The 12879-nt window shown below is 46.7% G+C and overlaps 1 protein-coding gene across 1 annotated transcript; it reads right to left on the reverse strand.

The window, feature by feature from the left end:
- Positions 1–5426: 5426 nt before the first annotated feature.
- On the reverse strand, positions 5427–12847 carry AHSA1 (activator of HSP90 ATPase activity 1). The gene is made up of 9 exons (XM_006052886.4): positions 12618–12847; positions 11096–11286; positions 9459–9541; positions 8926–9043; positions 7797–7885; positions 6813–6941; positions 6252–6353; positions 5933–5984; positions 5427–5820 (listed from the first exon to the last, which is right to left on the reverse strand). The coding sequence occupies exons 1-9, from the start codon at positions 12695–12697 to the stop codon at positions 5648–5650; spliced, it is 1017 nt and encodes a 338-aa protein (XP_006052948.1). The 5' UTR covers positions 12698–12847; the 3' UTR covers positions 5427–5647.
- Between the last annotated feature and the right edge of the window lie 32 nt (positions 12848–12879).

Consider the following 12879-nt stretch of genomic DNA (forward strand, 5'->3'; position numbering starts at 1 on the left):
TTGGTACCCTTACCATACACTCCACTGTCACTCCAAGCATTTGGGGAAGTCACATCAGGAAGCCAAATGAGACAAGGTCTGTTCAGAGCCGCTACCTGGAGAAGCTCAGAGAGGCAGATGTTTCCAGTTACCATCACACCTAAAGGTAAGTGTGTTAGTCTGGTCTGGGATCACAATCTAACAACGCTGGTGCAACTAGAATATTACAGGATCAAAGAGGGCGGCATCTCAGGTCCCTAGATGGGAACCAGGTTCCCTTCCCTGTCTCTTGAACGGGGAATTCAATAGGATTAGCACTAGGGGAGCCTACGATTAGCACAGGAATGTTTTAATTATGTTTTAGCAGAAACTTAAAAAAAAAGATACACCAGAGTCTGTTTTCACAGGAAACGAATTTTCCTCCTTTCTAATATAATTTACCTTGACACTTAAATACACTATCTAAATTTAATCTATACCTAATGCTGATCCCATACAAAAAAGATCTTCACAACCCAGATAATCATGATGGTGTGATCACCTAGAACCAGACATCCTGGAATGCGAAGTCAAGTGGGCCTTAGGAAGCATCACTACAAACAAAGCTAGTGGAGATGATGGAATTCCAGTTGAGCTGTTTCAAATCCTGGAAGATGATGCTGTGCAAGTGCTGCACTCAATCTTCCAGCAAATTTGGAAAACTCAGCAGTGGCCACAGGACTGGAAAACGTCAGTTTTCATTCCAATCCCAAAGAAAGGCAATGCCAAAGAATGCTCTACCGCACAGTTGCACTTACCTCACATGCTAGTAAAGTAATGCTCAAAATTCTCCAAGCCAGGCTTCAACAATACGTGAACCACGAACTTCCAGATGTTCAAGCTGGATTTAGACAAGGCAAAGGAACCAGAGATCAAATTGCCAACATCCGCTGGATCATCAAAAAAGCAAGAAAGTTCCGGAAAAACATCTATTTCTGCTTGATTGACTATGCCAAAGCCTTTGACTGTGTGGATCACAATAAACTGTGGAAAATTCTTCAAGAGATGGGAATACCAGACCACCTGACCTGCCTCTTGAGAAATCTGCATGCAGGTCAGGAAGCAACAGTTAGAACTGGACATGGAACAACAGACCGGTTGCAAATAGGAAAAGGAGTACGTCAAGGCTGTATTGACAAGGCTGTGGTGACTATTGACAATAGTCACCCTGCTTATTTAACTTATATGCAGAGTACATCATGAGAAATGCTGGGCTGGAGGAAGCACAAGCTGGAATCAAGATTGCCTGGGAGAAATATCAATAACCTTAGATATGCAGATGACACCACCCTTATGGCAGAGAGTGAAGAGGAACTAAAAAGCCTCTTGATGAAAGTGAAAGAGGAGAGTGAAAAAGTTGACTTAAAGCTCAACATTCAGAAAACGAGGATCATGACATCTGGTCCCATCACTTCATGGCAAATAGATGGGGAAACAGTGGCAGACTTTATTTTTTTGGGGCTCCAAAATCACTACAGATGGTGACTGTAGCCATGAAATTAAAAGACTTGCTCCTTGGAAGAAAAGCTATGACTAAACTAGACAGCATATTCAAAAGCAGAGACATTACTTTGACAACAAAGGTCCGTCTAGTCAAGGCTATGATTTTTCCAGTAGTCATGGGATGTGAGAGTTGGACTATAAAAAAAGCTGAGTGCCGAAGAATTGATGCTTTTGAACTATGGTGTTGGAGAAGATTCTTGAGAGTCCCTTGGACTGCAAGGAGATCCAACAAGTCCATCCTAAAGGAGATCAGTCCTGGGTGTTCATTGGAAGGACTGATGCTGAAGCTTAAACTCCAATACTTTGGCCACCTGATACGAAGAGCTGACTCATTTGACCCTGATGCTGGAAAAGATTGAGGGCAGGAGGAGAAGGGGACAACAGAGGATGAGATGGTTGGTTGGCATCACCGACTCAATGGATACCAGTTTGAGTCGACTCCGGGAGTTGGTGATGGACAGGGAGGCCTGGCATGCTGCAGTCCACGGGGTTGCAAAATGTCGGAAACGACTGAGCGACTGAACTGAACTGAATGCTGATCCCCCTCCTTTCTAATATAATTTACCTTGGCACTTAAATACACTATCTAAATTTAATCTATACATGCTGCTAAGTCGCTTCAGTCGTGTCTGACTCTGTGCGACACCAAAGACGGCAGCCCACAAGTGATACTCTAAATTGCTACTATGTCAAGCCACAGATTAGAGAAACTAAAAGGGGGGCTGGAAAGGAGCTTTGAAGGACTGGGGTGTTGATCAGCTATAAAACAGTGTTTATTCAAACTATACAAAGGAGAAAGAGACACTGTCCAGGTGGCTGCGGGCTTAGGGAACACCTGTGTGTGAGGAGAAACAGTTGCAGAGGGGCCACTGATCCTGCTAAAGGGAGGATTTTAGGAGTGGGTGGTGTCAAAGCCGGGAGGGGCCCAGGAAATAAAGAGAGGGCCCTCCCCTGCTGTGGTCCAGTGTAGGCTGTCCTAGCTCACCTGGCTGTTATTCTTGTCTTGGACCCCGGGAGCCATCTGTGACCATACATCCAGCAAGAACACCTCCGCTGTTTCTAACTTAGCTACCTTGGCCACCTGGATGGCTTTGCCCCATTTCCCCCACCCTGGGTTACCTCATAAAGGGTCCTATGCTAGGCAAGACTAGTCACATTGAATTCTAACTAGTGTTTAAAACAACCCATAGTACAAACCTGCCAGATCCTGCTGATGGTCCTGGTCTCTTGGAAGACAGGATGTTTCAGCTCCTTTGTCTCATTATTCACAAAAGGGACTCAGATGTGCTTCCTTGTTTCCTCCATTACAGTTAGATTTTCTTAACATGTTGAAGTGCTCCTCAAAATCCATCCTTGGTATCAATGTCACCTGGGATATTAAAATGTAAGCTCACAGGCTACACCCACACCCAGGATGAGTCACTGGGGTACAGTCCACTCTCCTGCATTCAACAGGTTCCTCTCAGGTAGTACTTTAGTTGAGGTGAACCCTTAGCCTAGGATTTGGAATTTGGCCAGTTAACCAGCTTTCCTGCTTAAAGGAAAACACGGGGGCCTGGGAGCCCAGAAGTCAGCAGGTAAGGGATCTTCCCAACCTAGGGACCAAACCCAGGTCTCCCGCACTGCAGGCGGATTCTTTACCAGCTGAACTACCAGGGAATCCCCAGGTAATGTGCTGCCAGGTGCCAGAGCTTCTCTGTCCATCCCTAATGCTCTCGTGAGTGCTAAGTCGCTTCAGTCGTGCCTGACTCTTCATGACCCTATGGACCAGGCTCCTCTGTCCATGGGATTCTCCAGGCAAGAATACTGGAGTGGGTTGCCATGCCTTTCCCCAGGGGATCTTCCTGACCCGGGGATCAAACCCACGTCTCAGGTCTCCTGCATTGGCAGGTGGGGTCTTGACCACTGTCACCACCTGGGAAGCCCCTAATGCTCTCATAGTTACCTATTACACCCATTTTACAGATGAGGAAATTTGTCCAGTTTGTTAGGTGGTGATATTTACAATTGAAACCCAAGTCCCAAGTTTCTAGCTCTGTCATTCTGCTTTTTAGGCTCTGATACCTAATCAAATGCTGTCAGTGAGACGGAAGTGGTAAAAATTGTAACAGCATCAGTACTGGGGATGTGAATGTTGCTGAGCTCTCACATGACAAGCTACTTTGCCTGGTGCTTTTTTACTAAGGGACTTGTAAACTTGCTTCAGATTTTTCCTAGGTATTCTGGAATTGGTAATTTTCCAGCCAGGTGTGAAAGTGGTGCTTCTTTGTTACCAGTCTCTGTGTTAGAAGGGGGTCCGTTTGTGGTTTTTTTTTTTTTGCCACACCACATAGCACGTGGTATCTTTAGTTCCCTGACTAGGGAATGAACCTGTACCCCCTGCATTGGAAATGCTGAGTCTTAACCACTGGACCACCAGGGCAGTTCCACAGAGTTCTTGATTTGATACAAGCTAGAGTCCAGATACTTTATTTTTTATAAAAGTACTTTTCGGACCCCCCCAGGCAGCAGACATAATGCCCAATTAGACGAAGATTGCTTCAGTCCAGCACTTGAGTATTTCAAGCCAGGGGGTGGGGGGATCTTGGGGGTTCTAAATTATCCAGACCAGTACTGACTTTCTGCTTTAATTACATTTTGACCAGCTCATATTGGTAGGCTTAGCCTGCAGGGATCCATGCCACTTAATAAAACAGGCAAGTTTAGATGAAGGAAAGCGCTGTAGCTGCAGGGGATGGTGCCTGGATCAGAAGATGCTGACTCACCCCGGGGTGGACCCAGGCAGGGCTGGTCCAGGAAATGCCCCTCCCTGTGCAGGTAGCTGGGCTTCACAGGTGGTGCTAGTGGTAAAGAACCTGCCTGCCATTGCAGGAGACATGAGACGCAGGTTCGATCTCTGGGTCAGGAAGATACCTTGGGGGAGGGCATGGCGACCCAGTCAAGTATTCTTGCCTGGAGAACCCCCATGGACAGAGGAACCTGGCAGGCTACAGCCCATAAGGTCGCAAAGCTGGGACACGACTAAACACGCATGCACGTAGGTAGCTTTTCACTACCTGGAACCCGGCAGCCTAGACCCCACTAAGGTCAGTAGCACTGACCACCTGGTCAGTGGTCAGAAGCTTGTTTAATGGAACCACGTATTTCAAAATACTCTAACAAGGATTTTCAATTTTTCCTCTTTCTGGGAGTAATAGGCCTGGAATGTCCTACTCCGGGAGGGATGCCTAACATGCTAGAAATGTAGCTGCTGCTTTGTGGGGATGAATGCAATGACAAGGCAGTAGGCAAGTTTGGACTTGAGCATTGGCTCTGCGGTTTCTCTGCTAAATTATCTGTGGTAGGATCTGGGGTATCCATTAAGAAATACAAGGACTAGGTTCTTATAAAATAGAAATGGTGGTAGTATCTATCTCACAGGGCGATTGTGGGGGCTAAGGAAGCTCCTGTAAGGAAACTGCTTAGTGCAGTGTCTGGAACGTAGAAACTGCTCAATAAACAGAACCTCAGTGAACAGAACCCCGGGACCCACGGGGTGGGGAATCTCTGTCTGCATCTCAAACCAGCGCCTGGTGATCATCTTTTTGCAAGAGGGTAAGAGGCCATGGGGAGTGGGAGCCCCAGGATGCCACCTCCACCAGCCATGGAGTTTATTGGTACTGTTTACCACAGAGTACCATCCCCACCCCTGCCAGGCTACGTTTGACTGCCCTTTTTTGCCAGTCTTCATTATGAAAGGACGTGAGCTCAGGAATGCTTGCTGGTGAGAAGCAGGCTCCCTTCATGCCTCTTGATTATGTACATTTAGCCAGAAGAAGACAAAACCCTTTTTTTTTTAAAAAATTCAAAACCTTCAGGGGAACTCTAATACCAGCCACGCCATCAACACAGGTTCCAGACATGCATGTTTTTTAAATTACGTTTATTTAGCGTATGTACACATAAAAGAGAAATCACCCTCTGTTCCCACCCAGCAGAAAACATGCACAAACCCAAGGTATACATGAAGGGACAGGGCCCCAGCCCCAAGTTAGTGGTTGGGATGGTGCAATCCTGTGAGTCACAAGCCCCGGTCAGGAGAGGGCTGGACTGAAGTGTTGGGCAGGCTGTACCCCCGCTGCGGGGCCTAAAATAAGCGCGCACCATAGCCAAAGGTCTGTTTGATGCCCTCAAAGTAGTACCGCTGCCAGCCCTGCCTCGTCCTCTCCTCCTCTGGGGCGGGGACGCCTCGGCCTTCCATGCGCAGCTCAGTTTCTCCATTCTTATCGATGAAGGTCAAGGTGATGACGGCAAAGTGCCCTGGGGGAGGCAGAAGGAGGGGGGCTTCAGATCCAGGGTTTCCACAGGGGCCTGAGGAGGGGGAAGGAAAGGGTTCTGGGGGCAACGGCAATGAACAAACATGCCTGCTTACCTTCTGGCCAAGATTTAAACCTCCACTTCATCACAATGTATTTCTCAGGGACCTGAAATAATCAGAGAGGTCAGCCTTTTTGATGTTTGCTTTCTCCCAGAAGAACTAATTTTACCCCACGAAGGAAAAAATTATAGCAAAGTGAGCGAGTCCAATTGTAGCATTCCTTTGAAAAACAAAATGAGCTTTTACTGACCCAAGAGATTAAAGTCTTAAATTTATCTACAGAGCTGGAAAGAAAAAGGCTGGGAGTGGGGAGGGAGGGACACATTATTCTTCTAAGCTGATAAAAGCCACGTCCTGGCTAGCAGGAACTCACCAGATCAGTGAATTCTCCAGAGACATTGCCGTCTACCAAGTGAAACTTGCCACCTTTGTCTGCTTCCAACATAGCAGGAGCGTGGGTGAAGGCCTGAACGAGCTGCAGAACAAAAGGAGGTTGGAAGATGTGCGGCTCTCGGGGGGACCCAGGAGAAACGCCAGCCGACCTGCGTGCCTCAGCTCTCAATTCCAAAGACACTACTCTGCCCAAGAACCAGCTTCAGGTTCTTTTCTGTTCCAGTAGAGACCATGCTTCGACTCAAATAATTCTTTCTAAATCCAGGATACCATTACATTGGATCCATTTACTTTTCTAACATGAATGATTCCAGTTGTTCCCACTTACAGGACCCAAAATTAGTACAAGAAGAAGAAAAAAGGCAAATCCACTTTAATGAGTGGTGGCTTGAACAAATATGTCTTTCCTTTGCCTCTTTGAGAATGAGGAAAGCCTCATGGCTCCACTCAGCACTTTTCTGCACAGTGAAAGGATGTCCCCACAACTCTAGTCACCTGGAACGGCAGACGCCAGGAGCTGGAAGGACAGGACTGTACTTACCTCTTGGGTGGTAAAAACTCTATAGAGCTCCTCTGGTGATGTCAGGAAGCTTTCTCTAAGGGTGATCTTACAAGTGGGGATTTTGACACCAACGGGTCTGGCCTGGGTTTTTGAAGGAGCAGACTTAGCCTGTGGAAGTGGCAGTGAAACTGTCAGTTTATAGAGCACTGGTGAGACCTCACTTCACGGGGCTGCAGGGACGACTGCCATTCACTCTCACAAACCTTGTCACCTCCAAGGCTAAATTATTCCAGGGGCTCAGAGGACGTTTATGTGCATGGGCATTTCTGTGAGGAGGGGAATTTTCTCAGCACACTCTCAATGCCACTCTGGGTGAAAGAAAAGTGATGCTTATTTAAAAGCCCACTGCCAGAGGACACACTAAATCATTATGTACTTCTGAAGAGTCCTGTGTAATCCTCAAGCAGAATGTCTGTTTAAATAGCTGGAAGCAGCACCCCCAGAATATCCTTCCGAGTGCTGACAAAGGGGCAGGAGGGCTGAAAACCAAGTGCTGAAGCCAAACCAAACAAGTGCCAACTCCAGAAAACTGTTTGTCCTCCCCTCCAGTGGGATGAAATCAGTCAGTTTCCTGTTAGGTGAGGTCAGTGACCTAAGTAACCTCTGATACTTTGATGAGACCTTTAATATCAAAGGATGAAATGTAGATATATTATTTTAGATGCATACAGGGGACCTGCGTTCGTAACCTCCTCACTGGTGTTAAATGCCAAGAGTTGGACTCTGAAGCCCCTGATGGCTTGATGGCCTCCATTTGCTCTAGGAGTCTGTCGTAAATGAATAAAAACCAGGTTAAAGATGGGGCAACAGACAACTACATTCTGTGGACCCTGAAAAGCAGCACCTCTGGCTCGGAGGTTAGGGTGGGAGAGAAAGAGCTGAGATACAGACTTAAGGAAGAGGCAGTGTCTCAACTCCCTTTCCAGATAACCTCCCGCCCCACCATGCAGGGATACTGGTTACCTTGCGCTCCTCAGTTTTCAGTGCTGGCGGCCCGGCTGGGTCTACTGACTCTCCATTCATTGTAGGCAAGATCATACCCTGCGTGAACTCTGAAAAGACAAAATCCGGCTCTTGGAAGTTATTTCTTGGGAGCTGAGATTTGGGGCTTCACCGTAGTTCACAAACATGGCTGTCCTAACTCAGGAGGAGGTAATGACAACAGAAGGAGGAGTCTATCCATTTTACGTCTTTCCCTTTGATCCATGCCAGATGGGTACCTGAGTGTATCCTACAGAATGTAGTATGGTCATTGGGATTACTTGAAACCCCTGACTCAATCAGAAGCATCACAACTTGTTAAATGTGTGTGAGGTCTACTGCGGATGGCAGCCGATGACTGCGGCGGCACTTCCAAAGCCTTCAAGAGTGGGGAAGATGCTCGCAGATGCGTATTTAGTCCCCTTCTCCACTCTGCCGTACCTCTGCAGGGCAGCCACAACTATCAGGGCATCAGAGCACTGGTTCCCACCTCTACACTGGCTCCCTCTGATGGTCACCAGAGGTACTCCAACACCCAGACCAGACCACGTGGGCAAAGCTGGAGTTCTGGGGGACAGCTGAGAGGACGACTATTTAAGTAAGCCTAAGAACAGTCCAGGACTGTGCTCAATCTGGAGATGCCGGGTCTTTAGATCAGTGAGTCCAACAGAAATACCACCTCAGCCTCAAATGTAACATTATATTTTCTAGTAACCACCCTAAAGTGTTAAAATGGACAGGTGAAATTAATTTTGACCACGTTACCCTAATATATCCATTCTCCCATTTGTGTGTTGTCAGTATCAGATAATTGAGATATTCTTCTTTTTAAAAAAATACCAAGTCTTCAAAATTTATTACATATTTTATACTCAGAGCACATCCCAATTTGGACTGCCACATTTCACGTCCTCAACAGCCAACGCATTAGACAACACATCTCTAAATCTTTCCCTTATTCAAACTTTACAGACTGATTTCAAGATGAAATAAGCCTTCTCCGCCCAGATTTCTACTCATTTACTAAAGAAAGAACTGTCAAGCCCCTTAATTAGCATCCAACAGGTGGAAAACTATCTTCTCAAGGCACTTATAACTACTCAAAGGATACCTGTTTTGAGGGTGCTGATGTAAATTCCCATTGCTTCCCTTAGAAGTTTCACCCCTTCTTCCTTCATTAAGGCCACGAGATTTGTGTCAGGCTCATCTTTGGCAAGGCTCACACTAATCTGAATGAAAGATCAGAAGTAGGTGGTAAATAGCTTGAGAGGCACCCACATTGGGAGATACAGGTGCCGAGCAGTCAGATAACCGCTGACATTTGCAAAGGAAATGCATGACAGTTGAGGTATTCGTACAATCCCCATGAGTGTTTCTTCTCAAGGTCTCTCTGCCACCTACTGCCAAGACAAAAGTGGCTAATGGTAAAACTCACACCACTCCCTAAAGCAAAGTAATTGAATAAGCATAAACTGCTCGGGAAGCTCCTAATGGCACCACAGACCCAGAAAGTCGTCTGCAGACTGGGGTTCTGAATGCTTAGGCCAAGCCTGGTCTGTAATCTTGAATGACAGATCATTTTTCTCATCTGAGAATAAGAGGATGTAGGAGACTCAGACAGATGAGGAATTAGAAAGCACAAACCTCCACTTCATCCACGCTATTTTCATCAGACAAATTGGGGATCTCCACATGGCCCTTGTACTGCACTCCAGACTTAGAGGTACCTGTCAAAAGTAATGCAGTATTATCAGTCTCCTCCTCTTCAGGCTAAGTCTTCTGCTCTGGACGCGTAACTAGTATTTTGCTTATGCTTCTTTTGGACAACTGAACCCACCTTCTTTATTCTGAGAAAAGGTGGCTGCCACACTAGAGGCAACCATTGCCCCCCTCCCTGAAATGTCTTTCCTCATCAGATTTCTGGAGACTGTGTTACCAGTGTGAGACTAAGAGCTACGTGAATTCAGCACTAGCCTGAATTCTGCTAAGGAGGACCTAGGTTAATAGCTAATACTGGCAGTTTTGCTAAAACGCTTGTTTTGAAAATACAAATTTGTTCCAATGCTATAGGTATATTAAGTGACAATTTGATTGTAATATGAATTTCATATTTGCTTATATGCACTTTCATCCACAAAGAAACCCAAACAGAGCTAAACAGAGCTGTACAGGAAAACACAAAACACACGTCTCAAACGTTAACCTGACAGTGACCTCAGTTCACCACTCGTGTTAGGAGCCACACCATCCACGACTGGTGTTATAATGCTCCTTCTGATTTCCCGTGACTCTCCTTCCATCACCTCACAATAACCCACGTGCCTCAGTGCCCCGATGCCCACTTTCACAAGCAAACCTCAGGTTTTTGTCAAGGTAAAGCACGATATTTGTCAAATGATTTACGTATTTCTTATGATTTGATGTGTAAACTGTGCCGCCAATTTTTACATTACTAAATTAAAAAAAAAATCACTGATGAAGCTTTTGAGCATCCTGTCATGTCCCTAACCCTATCTTCCCTACAAGCTCTGTGTTTTTTGTTGGAAGTTTCTGCATAGTGTGGTGAATTTTAGAAACACGTGTCACCTTATAGCAGAACTGATTGTATTTCAAAGTTAACATGTATTTATCTTTACCTCTCTAGGCCTCAGTTTCTCAATCTATAAAAAGGAGGCTGGGAAAGATGATACCTATGGTTTCTTCCAGACTGCTATGCTTTAATTAAAAATAAAAAAGACAAAAATACATTTTGCCTCTTTGTTACCATTCAGTTGAGAATTTACATGTTTTGCCCCATACATGTACTCTTTTAACTTTACTGTCTTTCCTTCCTGTCAGGACCATCCAAGGATGGCCCCAATTCTACCCTAATATTCTCCAAGCAGCATTACCACAGCACTCTGAACTATTAGGTTCACACTGGAATTAAAAAAACAAAAGCCAAAAAACTCCCATAGCCTACTTTCAAGTCATCCAAGAGGCAGAAATAGCTAGTCTGAAAAATGTCACATTGTATGCTCCCAAACAGGACAAGGCCCAAAGATTCAGCAGCCCAGTTGCTACATCAGTAGGGACTTGTGAGACCCACAGACAGGAGACCCATTTAGTGTCCTGCAGTGGCAGAAAAATTTCAACATTCTACTGCTTCCTATAGGGCTCTAAAGCAGCACTATCTCCCTCGAAAAAAGTTCATAACCTCTCAAAAACTGTTCTCCCTGGCTCCTGAATAGGTCAATCAAAATGTGATTAACCCCTGTCCTAAAAGCCGAGCACAGACTTACCTGTCCAGTTTAGTTTGACGCTCCACTCATAAAAGAAGATAAGTTTGCCTTTGCGATTGTTAATGGATGCCTCTCCATCAAGCTTACTCACTTCTGTCACCTCGCACTTGCCTTCCTCATTGTGCACACGCACAGCCAGGAACAGTGTTTTCAGCTTATCTGTGGACCAGTTCGAAGCATCCCTCTCTGTCCTGCAAAACAGAAACAGCTATGGACCAACAGCCAAATGAAGGATACACTGCTTGCTCTATGCAAGAGCACCCAAGGCTATAGGAGGCTGGAAAAGAACACAAAACCCTCAGCCCCACTCCACTATGTCCACAAATGTGTTACTCTTTTAGGAAGACCAGGAGTCCTACACTGTCAATAAGGACTACTGCTGTATAGCATGGTTTCAAACTTAATGGAAAATTCTGCTTTCCTTTCTCAGCATGATGGTGCTGGGGTCAGTACTGAATACTTTAACATGGCGCCCCCGTCTGACCAAATGGAAAACTGTGCGCTTCTGAGGTCAGGAGCACACAAGGGGGCCGCAAAACGCAGCGCTGAGCTAAAAGGTCCAGTTAAGAAGAAACCAATAATCTTGATCCCATTAGCGCAGTGTTTTGACCTATCAAATTCAGGCTGTGTTATAAATTTTGTGCCCTCCAAATGGCCCTGAAAACAATGAATGTCCAGGGTTTTAAAACAAACAAAAATTAAAGTCAACCATTCTATGTTGAGAGGACGCAGGCTGAAATACAAAAACTATCTACCTTCTAACTTTCTAATAAAAGTAAGATGAGCTACAACAAAGTAAATCTACAGTTTACGTCCAAAGTTCAGTGGACTCAAAAAGAATAACAAAATATTACTTGCAGAACATTTCATGAAAGAGAGTAGGCTTTTAACAGTGGTTGGATTATAAACTATGATTGCCCGGCAACCAGCGGCAGTCCCTGGAGCGACGATACAAGCAACTTAACAGTTCCGGGTGAGAGGCCACGGCGCCTTGGAGCATCACTCAGCTCTGAGCACTTGCAGAACACGTTCTAAGACCTGGCTTTCTGGAGTGAGGCAGCGATCCCTTATGACTGACTTTTAATTCCAGCCGAAAGTCGAAAAAATAGTAACTCCAACCCTCTCGAGCCTAACACTGCAATCTCTCAATACTATACATGGCAGTTTTGGGTCTCAATGACGCCTCCGGCCACGTGTGAGAAGCATCTCTCCGCTCAGGCTGAATGCAGCAGCCAGGGGGGTTACGTCCTCCTGTGTGAAACCCCCTCGTCTGGGATGCCGTCTTCTACGTCGTCCCCCCACCCCACCCCCGGGCTTCCCCTCCACCCAATGAAACGAAGGTCTGAGGCTGGAGGGGCCTGCGACTTACGGACCCCTGGAGACAGGAAGGACCCACGCCCATCTCCTGGCAGGCAGGGCTGCCTAGACCCCAGCAGTGTTCCGGTCAAGGTTCCAGGGTACCCCCCGGCGCAACCCCCGGCCCGGCCGCAGCGCTCCCGCGGCCTGGCCCGCTGGCCCTCACCAATGCCAGTTGTTGACGTTGGTGGCGTCCGCCCGCTCCTCCACGATCCAGCGTGGGTCGCCCTCACCCCACTTGGCCATCGGCTCTCCTATCGCGCCGCCACCAGCTCCCGAGCAGCCACAGCCACAGCCTCAGGACAGCTTGGTCGCGGCCGCCCGGCAGCGCCTGGAAACTACTAGAAGAAGCTGCAAGATCCTCCTGGCTTGCTTTTCCCTCCACCCCCCCCCGCCCCTCCCCGCCTTGACTTCCGGCTCCGCCTCCC

Source organism: Bubalus bubalis, chromosome 11 (assembly GCF_019923935.1).
Source record: "Bubalus bubalis isolate 160015118507 breed Murrah chromosome 11, NDDB_SH_1, whole genome shotgun sequence".
Classification (NCBI taxonomy): Eukaryota; Metazoa; Chordata; class Mammalia; order Artiodactyla; family Bovidae; genus Bubalus; species Bubalus bubalis.